Source organism: Schistocerca americana, chromosome 7 (genome assembly GCF_021461395.2).
Source record: "Schistocerca americana isolate TAMUIC-IGC-003095 chromosome 7, iqSchAmer2.1, whole genome shotgun sequence".
In the NCBI taxonomy this organism is placed as follows: domain Eukaryota; kingdom Metazoa; phylum Arthropoda; class Insecta; order Orthoptera; family Acrididae; genus Schistocerca; species Schistocerca americana.
In genome coordinates this window covers 297,963,172-297,988,306 of record NC_060125.1, presented here as the reverse complement: position 1 = coordinate 297,988,306, position 25,135 = coordinate 297,963,172, and the positions used below count along the sequence as shown (strand labels likewise).

Below are 25,135 nucleotides of genomic sequence, written 5' to 3'. Positions count from 1 at the left end.
TAAGGGGCCCAGAGGCCAGATATTCTTGTGCCATTTACAACTTGGTCTTGTCTTTTTACATGCGTTTTTGATGTACTGTATTCAGCAACAATTATCTATCATCAATCTTTTAAATTCAAACAATGAGTCTCAAAACATATGCTTGGTCAGAATCAAGGAAATATCAGCCATTTCTAGTTAGTGAGGAGCTCTTATTGGCTGACGACTTGTTATGTCACTTGACAGCCAGCACAGCCACAACAGAACACTAACACTTGTAAAATGGGCTCGCCTGCTAGATGTGTGGAGAGGGGGAGTGGCCCTTCAATGATGGGAGTGCAGGTAGGGTTAAAGCATTTTGTTTAGTGCTGAAAATATACTTTTCATGCAGATCATGTGCTATGGCAGAGATGTCACACAGAAATAGAACAAGGGTTTTTAAAGACTTTCATTTGCAAATCTGATACGATACAGCTGCAACAACTACATACACTACTCATGTATATACTTTGCGCCACACATTGTATATCGTAAAGGGTGGCAGCAGTGATAGACGGCATGAAGCGAAACTGTAGTGCCTGAGTTTTCTTTTAAATTTACATTTTACGCTGTGTACAGAAATTCACCAAGCCAACTTCTAATAAGCTTTAAAGTAAATTGGGGAAGTAAACATATTTTTTCACTTCTCTGTTTCTCTCTTCAAGCCTAAAATAACACTTTGACAGGGTGGAGCATATGAAGTGTGGTGAGCATATGAAGTGCGCGCCCCATAAGAAAAGTGTTAAACAATAATAGCAATGGTGACAAATTTGTCATTAAGCAGATGCTTGCATTTTTGCTTATAGTTTAACCACTTAGCTGCTGCGATATTTTATAATTTTCCTTGCTACTTTATTTGAGTCATATACAGTGCATAAAATAAAAATTACTGTACCTCATAACTTATTCTACAGAACTAACAAAGACACTTTAGCTAGTAGCTGCTGAAAATTTCTGTGTCCAGACTGATTCCTTTCTGCCAAAGTCCATCTCACTGCATGAAACATTTACAGTAATTCTTTTATTTAAATAGAACCCACCAAATGTGTAAACTTTCGTTCTTTGACAAATATACCCAACATTTATGCTGTTCACTACCAACCTTCTGTTGACAGGATGTGGAACATATTGTGCCACTACTGACTGCAGCCAACGTAGGCTGCTCCATTTGCTGTATGTGGCAGTGAACAGTTGTGCGATGGCATTTGCATCTTTGTTGTAGTCCTCAGTGGTGTTCAAACTTCACGGCTTTTGGTTTAATTTAGCGTGTTAATCAATTTTCGATTTTTTTCTGGGTGAGCACAAACGAAAAATCTCTCAGTTACCTTGTACCCAGAAACAAATTTAAATTTTTTGATGAGTTTTTACCTGTTACTTTTTAAGAACTGATTAAATTTATTACCACACATTATTATATAAACATGGTATTGTACATTCAGTTTCTTTCTCTCATACAGATTTTATACAATGTATTGGAGAGGATTACAATTTTTAATCATGTATGCTTATTACATACGTTTTTGCTCATATTTTGGTGGTGTTAACATTTTCCTCAATTCTGCATTATCCTCAATTTTGTGTTTATTAAATCCGGATCACACGAAAATGTAAAATACCAGTTTCCCAGTAGCTATTTGGGAAAAAATTCCACGAGTGCCTGAAAATCATCTCCAAGTAGCCAAACTCCGTCAATGATTGGTTGAGTTGGATCAGAGGACCAAACATGTAAATGCAGCCCACACCATTATGGAGCCACCACCAGCTTACCCAGAACCTTGTTGTCAAATTGGGGGGTCTGCGTCAAACACAAACCAGACCATCAGCTCTTACAAACTGAAATTGGGACTCGCCTGAACTGCCCATGGTTTTCCAGCTGTCCAGGGTGCCACTGACAGGGTCACAAGACCAGGAGAGGTGCTGCACAGGATGTCATGCTATTAGCAAAGACATTTGCATCAGTCATCTGCTGCCCTAGCCCACTGATGCTAAATAACATCACACTACCCTAACAGATATGTTCATCATATGTCCCACTTTGGTTTCTGCAGTTACTTCACACAGAGTTTCTTCTCTGTTAGCACTGACAACTCTACAGAAATGCTGCTGCTCTCAGTTATTAAGTGAAAGACGTTGGCCACTGCATTGTCCGTGGTGAGAGGTAATACATGAAATTTGGTATTATTGGCACACTCTTGAGACAGTGTATCTCAGAATATTAAGTTCCCTAATGATTTCTAAAATGGAATGTGCTGTGTGTCACATGAATCACACGAGTATGAATGACAGCTCCGCCCATGCACTGCCCTTTTATATCTTGTGTACATAATACTACTGGCATCTGTATATGTGGATATCGCTATCCCATGACTTTCGTTGCCTCAGTATACATCCTCATTTCTCCCTTATTTTAGGATGCTGCTTTTCAGATGAAGAGTCTTGCAACTTCACACAAAAAATGCACTCCCTGAAACACTCTACTCATCTCGTGGTGAGGTAATGTAATAATTATTGAGACATAAAGTAATAGAATATTTGCACTCTGCTCCCTCCAAATTAGAGAATGAATAAAAACAGGCAGTGTTTCTTTATTTGATGTATAATTCAGACTGTTTAGTAGGTTGTTTCTGAAAGATACAATCTTCTAGGAATCTAGCTTTAGCCTCTGGCTCTGCCATGAACATTGACTGCCACAATCGTGCTGCAATGCCAACCACACGATAGCCCAACATCTCAAGGTGTCGTTGCTTCATCTGCTGGGGCCCCTTCAACCGCTCCCCACTGAATGCATCTTCTCTCAGCAGCAACACGGCAATTCTGAAAATAGTAATCACACTTAATAATTGGGTACAGCAACTGCATAATTATTTTTTATTCAAAATATCATGACCAATTATTAAAACAAATCTTGGGACTAAAACTGCAAGTACTACATGTGAATTCACGAGCTAACAGTTACTGGACTAGTTAGTCTCTTTTGATTATCTATAATCTCCATTACATAATTTAAGGGCAATAGGAAAGGGAACATTCACAAAATGTGTTCAGCATTATCTCTATAAAGCACTCTTCTTTGTGTTTTCTCAGTCCACCAGCAAAATAATGGATTCAGATAATTCAACAATGTAAATGTTAGATCTGCATTTGACAGCACTGCTTTCAAGACCAAAATGAGTAAGCAAAACAAAAGAAAGCTAGCAATAGGAGATGTTTACATACTAAGGATTACACAATAATGTTACTATTGGGAATAGAAGAAGTACTATACAGGATTATCTTGTGTCAATCATATGGCTGCCAAAATATATACCATGAAAGATGGCAAATTATAAAAACCCTTATTTGTATTCTTCACTGGAGACCTTTGAACAGCTTCTGACAAACTTGCAACAACAGATTATGTTGCTACCACGTATGTTTATTGGAAGTAAGACAATATCAGTCCTACATTTTTCACGGTGAATTTCATAAAAAAGGCAATTTATTGGAAGTGTTTCTACTTACTTTGATATTTGATGATCTGAGATGAATTTGGTGTTGACAGGATTGTTTTCAGCATCCAACAGCAACAAGAAATCTGAAACAAGTGACTAAATAATATTAATATTCATTATAACTGAAAGTCAAATGTTATCAATATCTAGTGGCAACATGAATAATATTATGAACTCCGTCATTTTTAAAGGTTTCATTTTTAGTTCTTTGTATCCAATAATAATTTATTTGATAGGCTAGCTCTCCACACCAACATTGTAAATGAACTTAAGTTCGCAATAACTAACTAATGTTGTTACAAGAAGACTGCTGGAATAGTCCCACTCTAGACACTTCATCACTCCTTGTTGTCATTAAAAGCATACATTCCTCAGGTGTATTGTCAGTACTTGGTGTCCAATGTGCATAATATTTTGGGAAGCAGCCCTGTCACTACCAATAAGTGGTGATGGTGACAGCATTGTTCACCAAAATATTGTGCCTAGTATACCAAGTACTGACAGTACAACTGCTAACTATTCTGTCAATAAATAGAGTGAGATAATCTAAAGAAGCACAATGTGAAGATTTTTTACTTTTGAGTTACTTTGTGTGTACAACCACAATGGAAAATTATTCCCTACTGAAAAGTTTTTTCTGTCCATGTGAACACACACTCATTTACACAAATGCTTAAGGAACTGAAAATACAGAGATTTTCACAGAACATTAAGAAGCACAGCTTACCAATTTTATATGAATATGGTGAAAACACATCTGATTCTATAAACTGTTTTCCACCCACAACTGTGATGAGATGCTTCAGCACATCTTGCTGGAAGACGGACTTGAGTTTTGGTTCTGGAAAAAAGTAATGAAGTAACAACATTATAACAGCACATAGCTATCGTGTCTCAAAGCGCCATTCCTGCAAAAATTTATTAGTACCAGCTCGAAGATCATAAAATTGTGGGGAAAATAAATATCAACAGTGACTGACACACTGAAGAAATCCGTTAACAAAGAGATTGTAGAAATCATCTATATTCTGCACAGAGTGAACACAACAGAGGAAAATAAGTATGTTGATTAAAATAAAGCATTATTGAGCTACCTGTCAGACAAAATGAAACACTTAGTCGTTTCTGGAGATTTCAATGTAGATTTCTTAAAAGATAGGGACAGAAAAATGGACTGGAGTCATTACTTGGGTGTTCCAATCTAATTTCAGTAATCACTTTTTTAACTTTGAAATAGTAGGACTCTGATAACATTTTGCCTACAGTGCTCAGGCTGAAACAATTAATATGTGCCCACTTGTTAATGGAGCATCTGATCATGATGCAAAATTAATAATGGAAATAAGCATTATACAGTAGCACCATAGAGAATACAAAGCAGTGAGGCATGTTAATGAGAACAGGATACATTGTTTTACGTGTGAGTTAAAGTGAGTGATGTGGGATGAGGTATATAGTGTAAGAAATGCTCATGTCAAACTCCAAATCAAATTTTTTGTTGGTACCAGAAAGTTGGCTTTCCTAAAAAGTTAGCCAGAAAATCCATTAAAAAAACATAAGTAAGCTATGGATAAGTCGAATAACTAAAATCTCTTGTACGAGGTAGAGGGAAATTTGTTTAAAGGTCAGAATAAGTCAAGACCCAACATAACTTGCGAACTACAAAAAATGTGTAATATTTTAAGGAAAGTCACTGAAACATCAAGAAGTATGTATGTTCCTGACAGAAATTAATAAAGCAGAAAGTAAGATTAATACTACATGGGATACTGTCAAATGGGAGACAGGACAGCCAGTCAATGTATGAGAAGCCACAACAATTACACTAAATGTTGTGACTAATAATTCACAAGCTGTGTGAACTTTTAACAAACAGTTTCCAAATGTAGCAGCAAAAACAGGATTTAAGGGTCCAGTTAAAGAAGCAAGAGAATATATTAAAAATGTCATTCCATTAATCTTAAAGCAACTAGAAGTAAACCAATATCCATCACTGAAGTTGACATATTTATAAAAATTCTAAAGAACAAAAGCTCATACGGTGTTGATGGAATTTCAAACAGAATTCTGGAACATTGTTCTAACTTAATAAATAATGTCCTTAGTGATACATATCATGCATCACTGGCAATGAAATTTTTCGAGACAAATTAAATTATGCCACTGGGGGCCTCTTTACAAGAAAGTAATTATTTTTTGAAAATGTAATGTAATTGTACTTATAAAACAATCTATTCACCAAGCAACAGCAGGAGAAAACATGTACAGAGGTTAAGTAAATGTGCAAACTTTCGGAGCCAGTGGCTCCTTCTGGCAGATAGGTTGAAGGACAAGGAAGAGAGGGATGAAGGAAAAGGACTGGCAAGATTTAGGAAACGAGGAGAGTTCGGAAAAGTAACACAGGATCCCGAGTCAGGGGAGACTTAGCAAACAGGATAAGATGGAAAGACTGATTGCTCTGGGATTCTGGATGACTTTTCCAAACACTCTCCATTTCCTAAACAATACAAGTCCCTTTTCTTCATTCCTCTTCCTTCCACTCGAAGAACTGTTGCCCGTTAAGAAGTGTAACTTATCGGCATGACACAGTCTTCTCCGATGACATATAAACGAGAGCTTAAGTGATGGACTGCAAGCAGTCAGCACGTAACTCGGGCAGCTCTTGCCGACGGGAACTGTCTGCTGTGGTCCCTGGGTTGGCTTAAATAGTCACTCTACAGGAAGAGACATGCTGCACCCAAGTCACTCATAATCGAATGGAGGCCAGTGACCTCTGGCTAGATGCCCAGTGATCCTTAGCTCTCGGTACTCTATTTTATGTTCCTGTGTGACTATTATGGAGCGTCCAAGCATCACCCACATTGACCCATGCATCAAACTGTAGTGAGGATTGCAGCTGATGGACAGCGCCGGCTGAGATTTGAAAACCTGACAGCTTACAAGTGGAACACAGGATAATAAGCAAGACAGAGCATACAGACAAAACACCATGAAAGACTTCACAACAGCAGAAAGTTAAGTGCTCTGTATATGGTATATTAGACTTATATTAATACCTTCAGTTGCTGATAGGCGTTGATATGTATCAACGGGGACTGGTGAAAATGTGTGCCCCGACCGGGACTCAAACCTGGGATCTCCTGCTTACATGGCAGACGCTCTATCCATACGAGCCACCGAGGGCACAAAGGATAGTGCAGGGACTATCTTGTACATGTCTCCCGCGAGACCCACATTCTCACCTTGTATGTCCACACACTACATTCATAGTGACCCACCCCAACACACACATTACTTTTGGAAGATATTCTTACCGAGTCCTGTAAGAGTTCGGGGAATATGTGTGCATCCGCACAGAAGAAGAAGGTCATGGCCGGTATTGTCAGAACTATATACTTATATTGAAATGGTGTCTGTTCTTTCAGACATGTCCGAAAGAACGGATGCTATTGATGACCTGCAGCTGTATAGAAAGAAATCAGAATTATATTAATACCTTCAGCTGCTGACGGGCATTGATATACATCAATGGGACAGGTGAAAATGTGTGCCACGACTGGGAGTCGAACCCAGGATATCCTGCTTACATGGCAGATGCTCTATGAGCCACTGAGGGCACAGAGGATAGTGCAACTGCACGGACTATCTCGCGCACGCCTCCCGCGAGATCCACATTCTCACCTTGTATGTCCACACACTACATTCATAGTGTCCCACCCCAACACACTCATTACTCGTGGAAGACATTCTTACCAAGTCCCGTAATAGTTCAGGGAATATGTGTGCATCCAAACAGAAGAAGGAGGTCATGACTGGTATTGCCAGAACTATATACTTATATGGATATGGTTTAGGTTGAGGGCGGGCAAACATAGACAGGTCAAAAAATAAAATACATAGAAAACTGAAAAGGAGTGAAGACAGGAATAGTTATTCAGAATAAATGTTGAGACCAGAGAAATTACCATAAATTAAGGCTAGGTGGGTGGCAAAAAGCAAAGATATGTTGTAACGCCAATTCCCACCTGCGGAGTTCTGAGAAACTGGCGTTTGGGATAATAATCCAGATGGTAAATGTGGTGAAACAGGCACCATAGTCATAACTGCCAGTTTTTAGAGCATGCACTGCAACAGGAAATTGCATTTGGCCAGTATTTACCTTCTGATAAATTGGTGGTAGTCATACCAGTGTAAAATGGCCAACAGTGTTTATATAACAACTGTACATGACGTGTCATTTCACAGGTGGCTCTCTATTTGACAGTATATGCTTTGCCAATTACAGGATTGGTATAGATGGTGGTAAGAGGATGCATAGAGAAAATCTTACAGCGGGGATTGTCACAGTTTTAGAGGCTGTAGGGTAGGGAAATGGAGCATATAGAAATGGAGCACAGGGTCTTACCAGGGTATTGTGGAGATTGTGAGAGGGATGCCATGGATTGGGAGGCAAGGGATGCAATAAAGCTATTCTAGGTAGGCAAAATGAACCTCATTTCAGGGCACTATTTTAGGAAGTCATAGCCTTGTCAAAGTGGCTGATAAATACATGCATGACCTGAAAAATACTGAGTGATAAGAGATTGCTCTTAAGTTGTTTCTGGTGGGATAAGCAGTACCAGGATTGGATGTGACAGCCCGGGGAAATCTGCTTTTGAACTAGGCTGGAGGAGTAATTACATCCAGTGAAGGCTGATGTGGAAATAGTGGTATGTTGCTGTGAAGAGTCTGCATCTGAACAAATACCCTTGCCTCAAATACCAAAGCTCTATAGGAGGCAACATCCGACATGGAAAAAACTGCAGCAGTCAGAATGTAAGCATTCTTGATTTTTAGTATGTTTAATGTGAACAAAAGTGTGTAGTTGACCCTCTATGAGCAAGAGGTCAATGTTAACGAAAGTGGCATGGGATCCAGAATAAAACAACATGAGATTTGATTGGTAGAATGTATATAGAAATCCAGAAAATTTTTAACAGGTCGGCCTCACCATCAGTCCATGTGGCAAGGATATCACAATGTATCTACCCTAAACCATGGGCTGAAGGCTTATAGATCCCAGGAAAGCCCCTTACTAGTGCCCCAAGAAAAGGTTGTCATAGGAAGTAGCCATCCGGGTTTCCATGGCTGTGCCTCTTATTTGTTTGTATGTCTGCCCTTCAAAAGTATAACAGTTTTTGTTAAGTATATAGTTGATTAAGGTGAGCTTGAAGGAATCATAGGTTTACAATAAGATAATGTTCAGCAGCGGGCATTGAACTCTGCCTTGAAAAGTTCTGAGCTTGATCTCAAAATTATTCACCCTCAAAATCATCCCTGACAACCTTCCAAGAATCCCTAATAAGGCACTGCTTCACGATCCTCTCTTGGGTACCTACATGTCCCTAACCTGAAACTTCATGGCAGATTAAAACTGTGTGCCGGACTGAGACTCGAACTCGGGACCTCTGCCTTTCGCGGGCAAGTTTGCGAGAGAGCTTATGTGAAGTGAGTAGTGCTTGGGTAGCTCAGATGGCAGAGCACTTGCCGCGAAAGGCAAAGGTTCCGAGTTCGAGTCTCGGTCTGGCACACAGTTTTAATCCGCCAGAAAGTTTCATATCAGCGTACTCTCTGCTGCAGAGTGAAAATCTCATTCTGATGTCCCTAACCTGTCTCTTCTTTCCCTAAATCTAACTACTCCATCATTATCCTCCTAGTGGACAAGGGATCTAAATTTCAAGCTTTCACAACCCAAGGTTGCTTCATCAGGAAAGAGGGAAGGAGAAGGAAAGATGAAAGGATGTGGGTTTTAAGGGAGAGGGTAAGGAGTCATTCCAATCCCAGGAGCGGAAAGACTTACCTTATATATATAATAACTTCTTACTTTAGGGTAAGTCTTTCCGCTCCCAGGATTGGAATGACTCCTTACCCTCTCCCTTAAAACCCACATCCTTTCGTCTTTCCCTCTCCTTCCCTCTTTCCTGATGAAGCAACCGTGGGTTGCGAAAGCTTGTATTTTGTGTGTGTGTTTGTGTTTGTTAGTGTGTCTATCAACATACCAATGCTTTTGTTTGTTAAGTTACATCATCCCTACCCCACCCAAACTACACACCTCACCTTTCACCTTCTTCCTATGATCCACAAACCCAATCACCACCCAGAGTGTCCCTTAGTTGCTGGCCTCAAAGCACCCACTGAATGTATATCTGCCATAGTTGATCAACATCTGCAACCTATAGTACAAAGACTTCCCTCCTACATTAAAGACACCAACCATTTCCTAGATCTTCTGAAAACTGTGCCTGTCCCACTCTCATCACACATCTTGCTTACTGAGCGAGGTGGCGCAGTGGTTGGCACACTGGACTTGCATTCAGGAGAACGACGGGTCAAACTTGTCTCTGGGCCATCCTGATTTAGGTTTTCCGTGATTTCCCTAAATCGTTTCAAGCAAATGGTTCCTTTGAAAGGGCATGACTGATTTCCTTCCCAATCCTCCCTAATCTGAGCTGGTTCTCGTCTCTAATGACCTCGTTGTTGACAGGATGTCCACATCTTGCTTGTCGTCTTTGATGCCACCTTCCTCTACACCAACATCCCCAGATACATCATCTATCTGCTGCTGAACATTACATCGAACAGTGCTCACTGACTGCAAACCTATGACATCCCACGTGCTCATCTTAATCAATTTTAACCTTACCAGCAACTAGTGTATCTTTGAGGGCAAGGCATGCAAACAAATCAAGGTTCCACCCATGGCAACCAGGATGGTTCCCTTCTATGACAACCTTTTCATGGTCCACTTGTAGGGGGCTTTCCTGGGATCCATAAATCTTCAGCCCATGGTTTGATTTAGATGCACTGATGACATCTTTGCCATATGAACTCGTGGAGGGGTCACCAGCTAAAGTTTTGGAATCTCTAAATACCTCTGTTCAAATTAAACCTACTAACAAACAACAGCACCTATATTTTGACAGTTGCAATCCTTCCCATGTCAAACATTGCCTCCTACAATGCTTTGGCATTCAGTCCTACAATGCTTTGGCATTCAAGGGAATAGTATTTGTTCAGATGCAGTCTCTTTACAGCAATGTGCTACAATTTTCACTTCAGTCCTCACTGGAAGTAATTACCCCACAGCCTTGATCGAAAGCAGATTTAATGGTTAATCACATCACATCCTGGTACAGTTCATCCCACCAAAAAATGGCTTAAAAATTCATTTCTTGTCACTCAGTATTTGTTTGGTCTTGAACGTATTAATCAGCTACTTTGACAAGGCTATGACGTCCTAAAATCATGCCCTGAAATGAGGTCCATTCTACCCGACATTTTTCGCACCTAAAATAGCTTTATGGCATCCATGGCCCCCTCCCCAATCTCTGCAATACACTGGTTAGACTCCATGCTCATTCTACGTCCATTTCCCAACCCTACAGCTCCTAAACTTGTGACAATCCCTGCTGTAAAGACTTTCCCTACCAAACCTTCTGCCACCACCTATGCCAGTCCTGTAACTGACAAAGCATATACTATCATAGGAAGAGCCACCTGTGAAACGATACGTCATGTACAGCTGTTATATAAACATTTTTTGGCCTTCTACAGTGGTATTGCTACCACCAACCCTTACCAAGAGGGTGTATACTGGTCTCACACAATTTCCTGTTGCACAGCATGCTCTACAAGTGCCATGTGTGTTCTTCTTCCAGACACTAGTTTCTCAGAACTACACAGGTAATAGATACTGGCAGTACATCATGTCCTTGGTTCTCCCCACTCACCTTGCCTTAATTTGGGGCAATTTCTCCAGTCTTAGCATTTCTTCTTAGTAACTATTCCTTCCTTCACTCCCTTTTAGTTTTTTATATATTTTATTTTCTGACCTGTCTATATTTCCCTGTCCTCAACTTCTATCATATACAACACACTTAGCCTTCTGCTATTATTAACTTTTGCACAGCATTTCGTCGGTACTCTCTGTTTGGCTCTTACCCTACCTTCCACCTGTAAGCTCTCTGGATTTCAAATCCCGTTCCAGTCAGTACTCAACAATAAGTCTTTCCTCCTTATCTCGTGCAGTAAGTCTACCTGGATACAGAGTTCTAGGCGATTTTTCTGAACTCTTCCCATTTTCTAAACCTTTTTAGTCATTTTCCTTCATCCCTCTTCCTTCCTCTTCAACCCTCCGGCTTGAAGAAGGAGCCACTGGCTCTGAAAGCTTGCACACTTACATAACCTTCACATATGTTTTCTCCTGCCACTGCTTTGTGACTAGACTTTTTTTATCTATCCAATTCCATTATATCTTTGCAACAAAGGCACAAGAAAGACTTAAATAATTATCATTTAATTTGCTTACTGATGTCTTTTTCCAAAGTAATCAGAAATTTAGTTAATGGCCTCATATTTGAGAGGAAACAATTTACTCAGCATATCACTGTTTGGATTTCAGAGAGGTTGCCCTACTGCGAACACTATTTATGCTTTTACTCACCAAATATTACATGCCTTAAATATCAAAATATCATGAATTGTTATTTTTTGTGATCTTTTCCAGGTGTTTGATTGTGTAACTTTTAGAAAAACACAGGTTTTAAAGAAATGATGGCTTTACATACAACTGGTTTGAATCATATTTAATAAACAGAATGCAAAAACTTGAGCTGAATATTTCAAACAATGTTGGGAGGGCAGAAAAATTTAGTGACTGTGGAGACATCACAAATGGAGTTGCACGGGGTTCAATTTTGGGTCCAGTACTATTCCTTATATATATATGTGAACAACCTTCCACTTAACATTCAGAAGAAGAATTGGTACATTTTGCAGACAATACTAGCATTTAAAAAAAAAACCACGCACAATATTCAATTTCATATAAGAAAGAGAGTTATACCAACAATTGGTGCAGCATATGAACAGGAGTCAGTCAACAGGATAAAATGCTCAAGATGTTTGGGTGTACATACTGATGAAAACTTTTAACTGGAAGAAGAATATTACTGAGCTTCTCAAACAATTAAGTTAAACTACTTTTGCTCTTTGTATAATTGCTACTTCAAAACAAATGAATCGACCTCCTAGCAAATTTTGCATATATCCATACAATAATGTCTTGCAGGATAAGCTTCTACGGTAACTCACCACTCAGAAAGAAAATACCGATTGTATAAAAGCAAGCAGTATGAATAATACGTGGTGTTCACCCACACTTGTCATGTTAGTGTCTCTTCAAGAAGTTCCGCATTTTCACTGCACTGTTACAATTCAATTTATGTATTCACTAATGAAACTCGTCTTAAATAATCCATCACAATGTGAGAAGAACAGTGATGTCTACACCTACAACACTAGTAAAAATTACCTTTATTACCCATTATTACAGCTTTCAGTGGGTCAGGGAGGATTTTAATATGCAACGTCAAACATTTTGATCATTTTCTCAATAACATAGAATGTATGACAGGTAGCTAAGCAAGGTTTAAATTTAACATAACTTAATTTATCTTGGACAATGCATTCTATTCCATAGATGAATTTCTATTTAAAAACTGGCTGTTGCCTGTAAAAAAAACTTGTTTTTAAATTTACAATATCATGAAAAGGATAAATTGCTACTCACCATATAGCGGACATGTTGAGTCACAGACACGCACGACAAAAAGGCAACTAAACACATGAGCTTTTGGTCACAAGGCTTACACCTACACACACACACACACACATGCAGCTCACACACGAGACAGTGGTCATTCTTCTGCCACTGGATGAGAAGATCTTTCTCAATAATACTACATTATTTATTTCAGATCACAACTTACTTTTATAGGGGGTTCCATTAAATTTTTATTTACTTTTATAACAGGATAATTGATATTCTCATATTTCCTCACACATTTGTCCTAAGAATTTCATTCACATTAATATGATTTAATCTATTTTATTTACAAATTGTATAACTTCTTACACTCATACAAAACCATCAACTGCAACAACATGATATATATGAGGGGTTTAGAGCACAAGTGACGTAACTCCACTTTTAGTTGAAAACAAGTTACAGAGATATTCGTTAACAGAGAGACATTTACAGCTCAGAGCTACACGTACATAACTCTGAGGTTTCATCATCTGTGCACAGAGTGCAGCACTGTGTTAGTGCTTTAACCGTTTCCCGACTTTGTTCTGAGCACAACGTACGTATGTCAGTAGAAGATGGAATGTGAAGGTTCTTGTAGTGACCATCTTATGGAGTGCTGTTCAGAATATCCACCAGGCAGTGAGGAAAACATTCCTACGAATGATACTATGACACATAAGCCACACCAATAATAATTAATAATATTCTATATGTAGAAAAAATAAATATGATACTGTTTCTAACCTAACCTGTCAACAGGTGCTGCATTTTACCATTACATATACTCCTCAACAGAAGTGCAATTTATAACAATTATGTATTGTGTATACTGTGAACATACAATAACTGCATTGTAGCATGGAACTACAGTATTTGACGAAACTTTATTTATCGTACTTTTAGATTCTGAGGAAGTGCATAGGGGGTATAAAAGGTTCAAATGGCTCTGAGCACTATGGGACTTAACTTCTGAGGTCATCAGTCCCCTAGAACTTAGAACTACTTAAACTTAACTAATCTAAGGACATCACACACATCCATGCCCGAGGTAGGATTCGAACCTGCGACCGTAGCAGTCGCGTGGTTCCAGACTGTAGCACCTAGAACTGCTCAGCCACTCCGGCCGCAAACTCTCAACGCATGGAAACGGAACATCCGTAAGAATAACAGGAACAGCAGACAATCGTATATATCTCATATTGGAAAGATCGTTCCAGAAAAGATATTTGAGGATGAGGAGTGTAACTGCAGGAGGGAACGTAATGCAAAAATTGAGGCAAGTAGTAAGAGGAAAGAAATATTCGAAAATTTTTAGAAATTAGCAGACTACTCCAAACAGAATGTGTATATTCGGCGACTTGTTCAGTCAAATTCAGTACAAAGAAAATGGTTGAAGGATGGATTTTGTTCTCCAAAAGCTATCATATACAAATACTTTCTTAGGGTAGGAAATAACAGTTAACAGGTGTGCAAAAAATACTTCTTAACAACACTGCAAATAAAAGAAGGGAAATTATACAGCTGTATAGGAAAGGAGGAACTGTTTGCTGTGACTGATTAATGAGGAAGAAAAACACCTGGAAATAAAATAGACGACAGTAGCATTCAAGAACATATCAAGTTGGTTCCATCATACCAGAGCCATTATAACAGAAAGGATAATCCTGATCAACAATATCTCAGCCAAGACCTCATAGTGAGAAAAACGTATGAACTCTATATTCAATGGTGTAGGAACACTAGCAAAGAACTGGTGAAAGCAAAATATTACTATCATGTTTCCAGTTCAAAATTTAATCTACACTTCAAGCCTCCGTCCAAAGATACTTGTACAAAATGTGATGAACTACAGTCGAAGACTGCAACTGAGGACAATCTACAAGAGAGACATAGGCTGCAAAACAACAAGGACAAACACTTAGCACAGGCTGAAGAGTCGATGAAACAAGACAGAAACACAGTATCTGGTGACCAGTATATGTTTACATTTGATTTACAAAAGGCACTGCCCTTTCCAAAACTGCAGACATCTACTGCCTACTATAAGGGAAATTTATATGTGTATAATCTGGGATGTCATACATACAAAGTAATAACTGCATATTCTGATTCATGTACAAGGCAAAACCATAATTGTAACAAAATTAGAATTATATTAATACCTTCAGCTGCTAAAGGGCGTAGATATATATCAACGGGGACAAGTGAAAATGTGTGCCCCGACCAGGACTCGAACCCGGGATCTCCTGCTTACATGGCAGACACTCTATCGATCTGAGCCACTGAGGACACAGGATAGTGCGACTGCAGGGACTATTTCGCACACGCCTCCCGCAACACCCACATTCTCACCTTGTATGTCCACACACTACATTCGTACCCCAACACACTCATTACTTGTGGAAGACATTCTTACAAAGTCCCATAAGAGTTCGGGGAATATGTGTGCATCTGCACAGAAGGAAAAGGTCATGGCCAGTGTTGCCAGAACTATATACTTATATGGGTATGGTGTCTGTTCTTTTGGACATGTCGCGAGAACAGACACCATATCCACATAAGTATAATTGTAACATGTGTGGTTTCTTGATGAAATTAGTGCAAGATGCAGACATGAAAGTGGAAGTAATAAAAAACAAATTTATGATACCTGCCCATAGCTATCTGCCCAATGATGCACACTTTGGTCTGATTGAATTAGCCAGTCGCAAAAAACAATATATTTACTTAGCTGGTGACTGCGTAGATATTATCTAGGTGTAAAAACATAAAGCCTTTCACTGTTCGCATAATGAAGAATGACGACTTTATGTCAACAAAGAAGCTGCTAGGCAGCACATTGATAATGAAAGGGGCTACTGACAGGAATCCATTAAATTGGCAGCAAGTCACTTGGATGCAATTAGAACAGGCAGTGCCATTGTCCATGAGGTTTAAATCAAGTTTCCATCAAAGTGAAGAATTTCATGAGGTGGACTTTCATAAGCACACGTTAGGCACACCTCTCCAGAACCTTGCATCAGTGACACAAGGGAGACTTTACAAGACCAGGTGGACTGTGACAACCAACAAGAAGAATATGCTTGATCTTCTAAAATTTATTCCTCCTGTGTATCATGCATTCTTCAAGAACTTGCCTACGAAGACATGTACTTGACATTCAGATTCCCAGGATCAGATTTTGGACAACGAAAACAATGAACCTGTATCCACACGAGGTACAGTTACAGTAGATGACTGACAAAAGTGTTCAGTGCACAAACTAAGTAGCTCATTTCTTTTTTGTTTAACAAGTCATTTCCTACACATTTCCTGTATGATATTCTGTTTTTTTAATATATTTAGAGAGACTTTTGTGCATATTATCCTGTATTTATCAATACAAATAAATTATTAATATTAATAATTGTTTATACACTTCTTAATGAATGTTCCTATTACTCAAAACCCCATAGGTGGAGTTATGCCACTTATGCTCTGAACCCCTCATATTTTTGCTTATTAGCTTTCTGAGTCATCGAATAGATCTACTGGGAGGTTCTAATGCTCCAGAGATCTGTAAATGGAAGCCAACTCTGCATTGTATCTTGTGTTTTAATAATCCAAATGGGATCCATAAGTGGACATTTATACAACACTGTTAATGAAACATGCAGCAACATGAATAAATCATGAGTTAATGTAGATAGCATACAGACTGAAGTGTTACAGTCTACTAAATGCACATATCAAATGATTCTGAAAGGTTCCATCAAAGTTTAAATTTGATTAGTATCTTGGCTAAGTGGATGGACTGACTGAGTAACTGATTGAGACATGGTCAATCAGTGTTATGAGAGGATAGACCAGTGAAGAAGCAGTCACTGTTATACTGAGAAGAACTGCTGAACACTTATTTTCATTCTCACGTGGGCATACACATTCACACATGCTGTAAAGGAAGCCCTGAAGTAGGACTGTGATTGTACTTGTAATTAAAATCAGCTGGTATTCTAATTATAGCTCATGTACCAGCACACTTGTACAAAAACCATGGGTCTTCATTGTGTTATGCATGACATGGACCCCTAATCCCAATCATGAGCCTGATTAGCATCATGGGCCTCACATCAACTTGTTTGTCTCTCCTGTTGTTACCTTTTTTACACTCTTTCATGTTTCTCTCTTGTACCCATCAACTTTCTGTATGCCTTATTTTTCATTTTTTTTTTTTTTTTTTTTTTTTTTTTAACTTTGACCACAAATTTCCCTCCTTTTCCTTGAGTTTCCATGTAATGTTTTTGAGTGTTATTACCTGTCAAAACAGAGTAAAAATAAAACTGACACTCACGAATGAAACATCAGTGTAATGAAAACCTTCTTTTCTCAACATTGTTTTCCCCCCAAAGGGAAGGTACACAAGATGCAATCAGGACTTTATGTCTCCTACATGTTCTCTGTATTGCTCAATACATCCTGTAATTCTACAACTTCTTCAATAACAACGTCAGCAGTAAGTAGACAGAAGACTGCTGAAGCAAACTTTGTCAAGGAAAAAGTGTATTTCATGAAGCAGTGAGTGATATGTAAGCGAAATGGTGTGACTGGGATGACATACAAATGTATATGTGTGTAGTTGGGAGTATAAATTAGAATAACGTTGCAGTATAAACATCATGTAATTAAGTTTTTACTATGCTTATTTGGCAAAATTTTGGCATATCAGCCAAAACTCAACATTGGCTTGAAGCAATATTTCAGTCAGTTTCCTACGTCATTTCCAGGTGATTTTGTTTTAGGATATCATGTAGGAAACTCATGGAAATGTTGCTCTGAGATGGCACTGCCATGTGACTGATATCCTGCGTAGATTTCATCACAGATATTTGCCAAGAAAGGGCATTCTCATTTGTTTCTGTATACTTGCCAAGTTTAATACTATTTTGTAAGGTGCTTCATGGACAACTAGATGCACAATAATAATAATAATAATAATAATAATAATAAGTTTGATTGCCGCATGAAGCCCTGTCACAGTCACATTATAGTTTCACTGTGCTCCACTAAAACTCATCAATGTTGCTCATCATGCTGACTAGAACACTTCATAATCATTCACGAGGATTGCTCAACTGCTCACTAGAGCACTGTACTGTAGCAAATAGTACAGTAAATGTAGAAATCAGTAAATGGTATGATTGAGGTAAGAACAATATTCTTTCTAAGGGACACATCTGTGATAAATTTTAAGACGAATCTTCTCCAAGGAGCAGCTAAAAACTTTCAGTCTGCAAGAAATTACAATAAAATTCATAACTGACAAAAATAATGTCATTCAACACTGTAATTCCACTATGGGTAACACAATTTACAGGATTTTCCCAGTGATTGAGGCCAATTTGAAAACCAAATGTGGATTTTACAGAAATACTTCAATGGGAAATGGCAGTTTTCTGGAAAATTTTAAAACAGTAATATGAAGAGCGACTATTCACCAGATACAGGTGAAAAATGATTCGAATCAAAAGAGAAATTCTAGAATATTTTCAACAATAGCTTTAAGATTGGGTCAGGCTCATTTCAGACCAACAATTCCCGCAAAATTTTGGAGAATATAACCCGTAATCTGAGCTTCCTGCATTTCAAACCTTTCTTGGAGATAAAGACAAACATTATGATTGCAATATCTTTATGAGGGCAAACTACTTGAGACATTTTTTAACACGTAAAATGTTCTTTCTTCACTGGGTAATGGCCTTTCTTTTACAGTAAGTCAACGTTTTTTGATGACATATCCGACAAGTATTAAAATTTTTTTTGTTGAGTAAATAACTCACCTGAAACAGCAAGTTCCTGGCAGTATTTTTTATGAAACCAAGGTACATCAGCATCAGGATAATCCAAACAAACTGCACGGTTAAGCTCCATCAAATTATGACGAACACGGACAGGATAAGTATCCTGCAATTCAGCAGAATCACCAACTGTAAATGTAGAATGTATCATCTTCCAGGAATATTAATAGAAATTAACAAAATTCTTAAATAATGATCCATAGCTGATTCGTTGCATATTGTAAACTCAACTACAGCATAATTAGTGCCAATCAACCTTTTCATTCAACAATGGAAAACATGCAGCAAATACTGACAAGTTACTTTGCTCTGTATGTGGACAAATAAATAAAAGAATGTGGATGAATTTTTCTTCTTTTACATGGTGTTAACAATCGCCTAATTTGATTTGCAATAACAAGAGTGACACAAAAGCGTATAAAATATTTAAATAACTTATGGGAATGCAGCCAGGTGATGCCTTCAGAAACTGGCAATATTTTGGCATGTGCACACCTCATCATTTTCAAGGCACAAATTTAATGATAGAGATAACCTAAATCTCAGTATGTGGGGCATCTGCAGGTAGACAACACATCTGCCATAAAGTAGCACCTCCACACAACAAAAGTAACTAAGCCCAGAGTTATCACTACAGTAGTGAAAATTAGTTACCAACAGAAATGAAGTAGCATTAATCCCGTCCCTCTGTTGTTTGGCTAAGGAGGATCTGACTTAACTTGATTTCAGTGCATGAGGCTTTATCAATGACACTGTTTACAGAACAAAGGCCCAAGATTTGGTAGATTTGAGACAACAGATGTACACTGCCATTCTTAACGACATGCAGCAAAAAGGAGAGTACCATATTGATATCTTTTACGCTACAAGCAGTGCCCGTACTGAACTGCACCAACATGCATAAAACTGTTTGAGCCCCAGTGTAAAGTGTTGGACAGATAAAGTTATAAACCTAAACAGGTAATAAATGTAAACAAGTGTTTTTGTATACTTCTAGCCCAGAAATACTGTATTCCAGTTGCCAAAGTATTGTTCTGCAACAGCAGATTTGCTTAGTTGCTGTGAGCATGTGTAAAACTTATGCTTAATACACCAGTCCTCCACAGTCCTGATGGTCTGACCAATGGATGATATGCGAGAACTGCAAGGGATACAGTAGACACTCCCTTACACAAACCAAGATCATCCTTTAATTACCCTAAAGGGGACCTAATCTTAGATGGTGGTCAAAAAACACACTTCATGCCATTTTTCCACATAATACAACAAATCCTACAGTAGGCAAAAAGACCATAGACTTAGATCTACTACACTATTTCACACTCACCTGGTTTACAGCTGGTCAACAGTGCAATGTGATCTGATCTGTCTTTCACTATAACAAATCTGACAAAAGGTGAAGTATGAGGCACAGCATCAGTAGCATTGAAACCTGTACATTTTTTTCTGATATGTACATGGTACTTTCGTTATTTGGTCTCACTGAAGTGAAAATTTCATTGTCTTTTTAGAATGTCTGAATTCAATCCATCCAAATATTCCTTTCATGGTGGAGATGGAAAAGGATGGCTGCCTTCCCTCCCTTGAAGTGTTGCCCTGGAGGAAGGCCGATGGTATGTTGAGGTGTGCCCTTTGTAGGAAGCCAGATCACACTGATTTGTATCTTCAGGCTGATAGCTGTCACCAGCCAGCTCAGTGGGAAGGGATGCTTTGTATCCTGGCACAGAGGGCCCACATCACCTCAGATCCTGAAAGTTTGTCACTTCAAATCGCTTTTTGCCAGAATGGTTATAATGAAGGACGTATCAGACACGCATTACATCAATCAACCATGAATGAGTGATGAATATAATGAAGTAGCACTAAAGTCTAAGGCCTTTTTGTCTTACATGAGTAACATTTCCAACAGGATTAGTCATACTCTGTGGAAATGTGGCATGAAATGTGTTTTTAAACCACCATCTAATATTAGGCTCCTTTTACGGGTCTGTGAAGCATGATCTTGGTCTGCATAAAGTGGGTGTCTACCGAATCCCTTGCAGATGTGGCACGTCATACATTGGTCAGACAATCAAGACCACAGAGGCCCAATGTAACAAGAAAAAGCATCACACACACTTACAATGATAGAGTAAATCTACTATTGTAGAAAACGACCTCGCACCAGTCATCCTGTGGAATATAACAACATGGAGATTATTAAGGAAGCAGTGAGATGAAATTAGCAAGTGACCTTACAGATCGACTTGAGGTTTATGCTCGAATTCTGCTTGGAATCCTGCTCTCTCCCTGAACAAACACAGGGACAGAGTTAATGTTACCACACCCATTGGTAATTAATATACACTGTCAGTAACTTTTGACTTCGATCATCTTGATTGTGTGATGGCACAACTTCTTTACATGTGTGTGTTGTCTTCCTGCAGATGTCCCACATACTAATGATTTAAATTTCCTATATCGTGTGCTGTTAATGAATCTGTGCCTTGAACAGGACACTGTGAGCACTTGTTACAATATTGACGGTTGTCAAAAATATCACCAAGTTGCATTCCTATCAGTTGCCAGGACAACACAGCTAGTGAATAATGACCTGTGGCAAGCAATTCATTTTCCAATGAACGATTTTGCAATTTCCTTTAAGGAGGCCGAAGCTAACCCACAAAAAGGAGTGATATCCTGCTTAATAAGTTTGTCTTCATTATGAGAAAATACTAGGGGTAATGCAGGAGTAGGTTTAATAATGAATAAAAAATAGGAGTACAGGTAAGCTACTACAAACAGCATACCTACTACAGTAGTACAAGTTTATATGCCAACTAGCTCTGCAGATGACGAAGAAATTGATGAAATGTATGATGAGATAAAAGAAATTATTCAGGTAGTGAAGGGAGACGAAAATTTAATAGTCATGGGTGACTGGAATTCGGGAGTAGGAAAAGGGAGAGAAGGAAACATAGTAGGTGAATATGGATTGGGGCTAAGAAATGAAAGAGGAACCCGCCTGGTAATTTTGCACAGAGCACAACTTAATCATAGCTAACACTTGGTTCAGTAATCATGAAAGAAGGTTGTATACATGGAAGAACCCTGGAGATACTAAAAGGTATCAGATAGATTATATAATGGTAAGACAGAGATTTAGGAACCAGGGTTTAAATTGTAAAACATTTCCAGGGGCAGATGTGGACTCTGACCACAATCTATTGGTTATGAGCTGTAGATTAAAACTGAAGAAACTGCAAAAAGGTGGGAATTTAAGGAGATGGGATCTGGATAAACTGAAAGAACCAGAGGTTGTACAGAGTTTCAGAGAGAGCATAAGGGAACAATTGACAGGAATGGAGGAAAGAAATGCAGTAGAAGAAGAAAGGGTAGCTTTGAGGGATGCGATAGTGATGGCAGCAGAGGATCAAATAGGTAAAAAGACGAGGGTTAGTAGAAACCCTTGGGTAACAGAAGAAATGTTGAATTTAACTGATTAAAGGAGAAAATATAAAAATGTAGTAAATGAAGCAGGCAAAAAGGAATACAAACGTCTCAAAAATGAGATCGACAGCAGGCGCAAAATGGCTAAGCAGGGATGACTAGAGGACAAATGTAAGGATGTAGAGGCTTATCTCACTATGGGTAAGATAGATACTGCCTACAGAAAAATTAAAGAGACCTTTGGAGAGAAGAGAACCACTTGCATGAATATCAAGAGCTTTGATGGAAACCCAGTTCTAAGCAAAGAAGGGAAAGCAGAAAGGTGGAAGGAGTAGATAGAGGGTCTATACAAGGGCGATGTACTTGAGGACAATATTATGGAAACGGAAGAAGATGTAGATGAAGATGAAATGGGAGATATGATACTGCGTGAAGAGCTTGACAAAGCACTGAAAGACCTGAGCTGAAACAAGGCCCCCGGAGAAGACAACATTCCATTAGAACTACTGACAGCCTTGGGAAAGCCAGTCTTGACAAAACTCTACCATCTGGCGAGCAAGATGTATGAGACAGGCGAAATACCCTCAGACTTCAAGAAGAATATAATAATTCCAATCCCAAAGAAAGCAGACAGATGTGAAAATTACCGAACTATCAGTTTAATAAGTCACAGCTGCAAAATACTAATGCGAATTCTTTACAGATGAATGGAAAAACTGATAGAAGCCGACTTCGGGGAAGATCAGTTTGGATTCCGTAGAAATGTTGGAACACGTGAGGCAATACTGATCCTACGACTTACCTTAGAAGAAAGATTAAGGAAAGGCAAACCTACGTTTCTAGCATTTGCAGACTTAGAGATAGCTTTTGACAATCTTGATTGGAATACTCTCTTTCAAATTCTGAAGGTGGCAGGGCTAAAATACAGGGAGCGAAAGGCTATTTACAATTTGTACAGAAAGCAGATGGCAGTCATACGAGACGAGGGGTATGAAAGGGAAGCAGTGGTTGGGAAGGGAGTGAGACAGGGTTGTAGCCTATCCCCGATGTTATTGAATCTGTATATTGAGCAAGCAATAAAGGAAACAAAGGAAAAGTTCAGAGTAGGTATTAAAATCCATGGAGAAGAAATAAAAACTTTGAGGTTTGCCGATGACATTGTAATTCTGTCAGAGACAGCAAAGGACTTGGAAGAGCAGTTGAATGGAATGGACAGTGTCTTGAAAGGAGGGTATAAGATGAACATCAACAAAAGGAAAACGAGGATAATGGAATGTAGTCGAATTAAGTCGGGTGATGCAGAGGGAATTAGATTAGGAAATGAGACAATTAAAACAGTAAAGGAGTTTTGCTATTTGGGGAGCAAAATAACTGATGATGGTCGAAGTAGAGAGGATATAAAATGTAGACTGGCAATGGCAAGGAATGCGTTTCTGAAGAAGAAAAATTTGTTAACATCGAGTATTGATTTAAATGTCAGGAAGTCGTTTCTGAAAGTATTTGTATGGAGTGTAGCCATGTATGGAAGTGAAACTTGGACGATAAATAGTTTAGACAAGAAGAGAATAGAAGCTTTCGATATGTGGTGCTACAGAAGAATGCTGAAGATTAGATGGGTAGACCACGTAAGTAACGAGGAGGTATTGAATAGAATTGGGGAGAAGAGGAGCTTGTGGCACAACTTGACTAGAAGAAGGGATCGGTTGGTAGGACATGTTCTGAGACATTGAGCGATCACCAATTTAGTATTGGAGGGCAGCGTGGAGGGTAAAAATCATAGAGGGAGACCAAGAGATGAATACACTAAGCAGGTTCAGAAGGATGTAGGCTGCAGTAAGTACTGGGAGATTAAGAAGCTTGCACAGGATAGAGTAGCATGGAGAGCTGCATCAAACCAGTCTCAGGACTGAAGACCACAACAACAACACACTTTTAACACCAGATACACTACATATATATGTTGAACACTTTACACAGTAATGTGCTGATTATTTCTGATATGTAAGAAAAGAAAACTTCTAACTGTTAATGTCAACAGGTGCTGTGCAAAATGGGAGACAGGAGTGAAAATTGGGACAACCATTTTGAAAATTTATTTAATCTGAAGCCAATAAGTGAAGTAAGTTAATTCTGGTTACGAATTGTTCATAGGCATTTATAACCCCTATATGAATTTATCACAATGTGACCTATAGCAACAATGGGCTATTGTGAAACTTGTTAACAGACTAAGACTGAACAAGATCAAAACTCAAATCCTGACTCCTGCTTTTTGCAGAGCAATGCTCTTACTAGTAAACTATTCAGGTATGACTCATTCGCAACTATAATAGATCAAATGCTGTAAACTGTACACATAATTCCTTTTTTCCCCAAACAGCCTTAATTAAACCATTTATTTAGAACATAACTACGAGGGCAGTTCAATAAGTAATGCAACACATTTCTTTTCTCGGCCAATTTTGGTTGAAAAAACCGGAAATTTCTTGTGGAATATTTTCAAACATTCCCGCTTCGTCTCGTATAGTTTCATTGACTTCCGACAGGTGGCAGCGCTATACGGAGCTGTTAAAATGGCGTCTGTAACGGATGTGCATTGCGAACAACGGGCAGTGATCGAGTTTCTTTTGGCGGAAAACCAGGGCATCTCAGATATTCATAGGCGCTTGCAGAATGTCTACGGTGATCTGGCAGTGGAAAAAAGCACGGTGAGTCGTTGGGCAAAGTGTGTGTCA

At 38.7% G+C, this 25,135-nt stretch overlaps 1 protein-coding gene across 2 annotated transcripts in view; it reads right to left on the bottom strand.

Annotated features, from left to right (window-relative positions):
* Positions 1-2,583: 2,583 nt before the first annotated feature.
* The window catches only part of LOC124622265 (FAST kinase domain-containing protein 1, mitochondrial), a 48,207-nt gene continuing 25,655 nt past the window's right edge, over positions 2,584-25,135 (bottom strand). The window contains exons 7-10 of one of the 2 annotated variants that reach the window (XM_047147927.1): positions 18,954-19,077; positions 4,237-4,350; positions 3,520-3,592; positions 2,584-2,832 (exon numbers count right to left, since the gene is read on the bottom strand). In XM_047147927.1, the coding sequence (XP_047003883.1) occupies positions 2,604-2,832; positions 3,520-3,592; positions 4,237-4,350; positions 18,954-19,077 (540 nt within the window). In that variant the 3' untranslated portion in view covers positions 2,584-2,603. Of the gene's footprint in view, positions 2,833-3,519; positions 3,593-4,236; positions 4,351-18,953; positions 19,101-25,135 lie in introns of those variants that run through there. The other variant, XR_006980610.1, reaches the window with a different exon arrangement.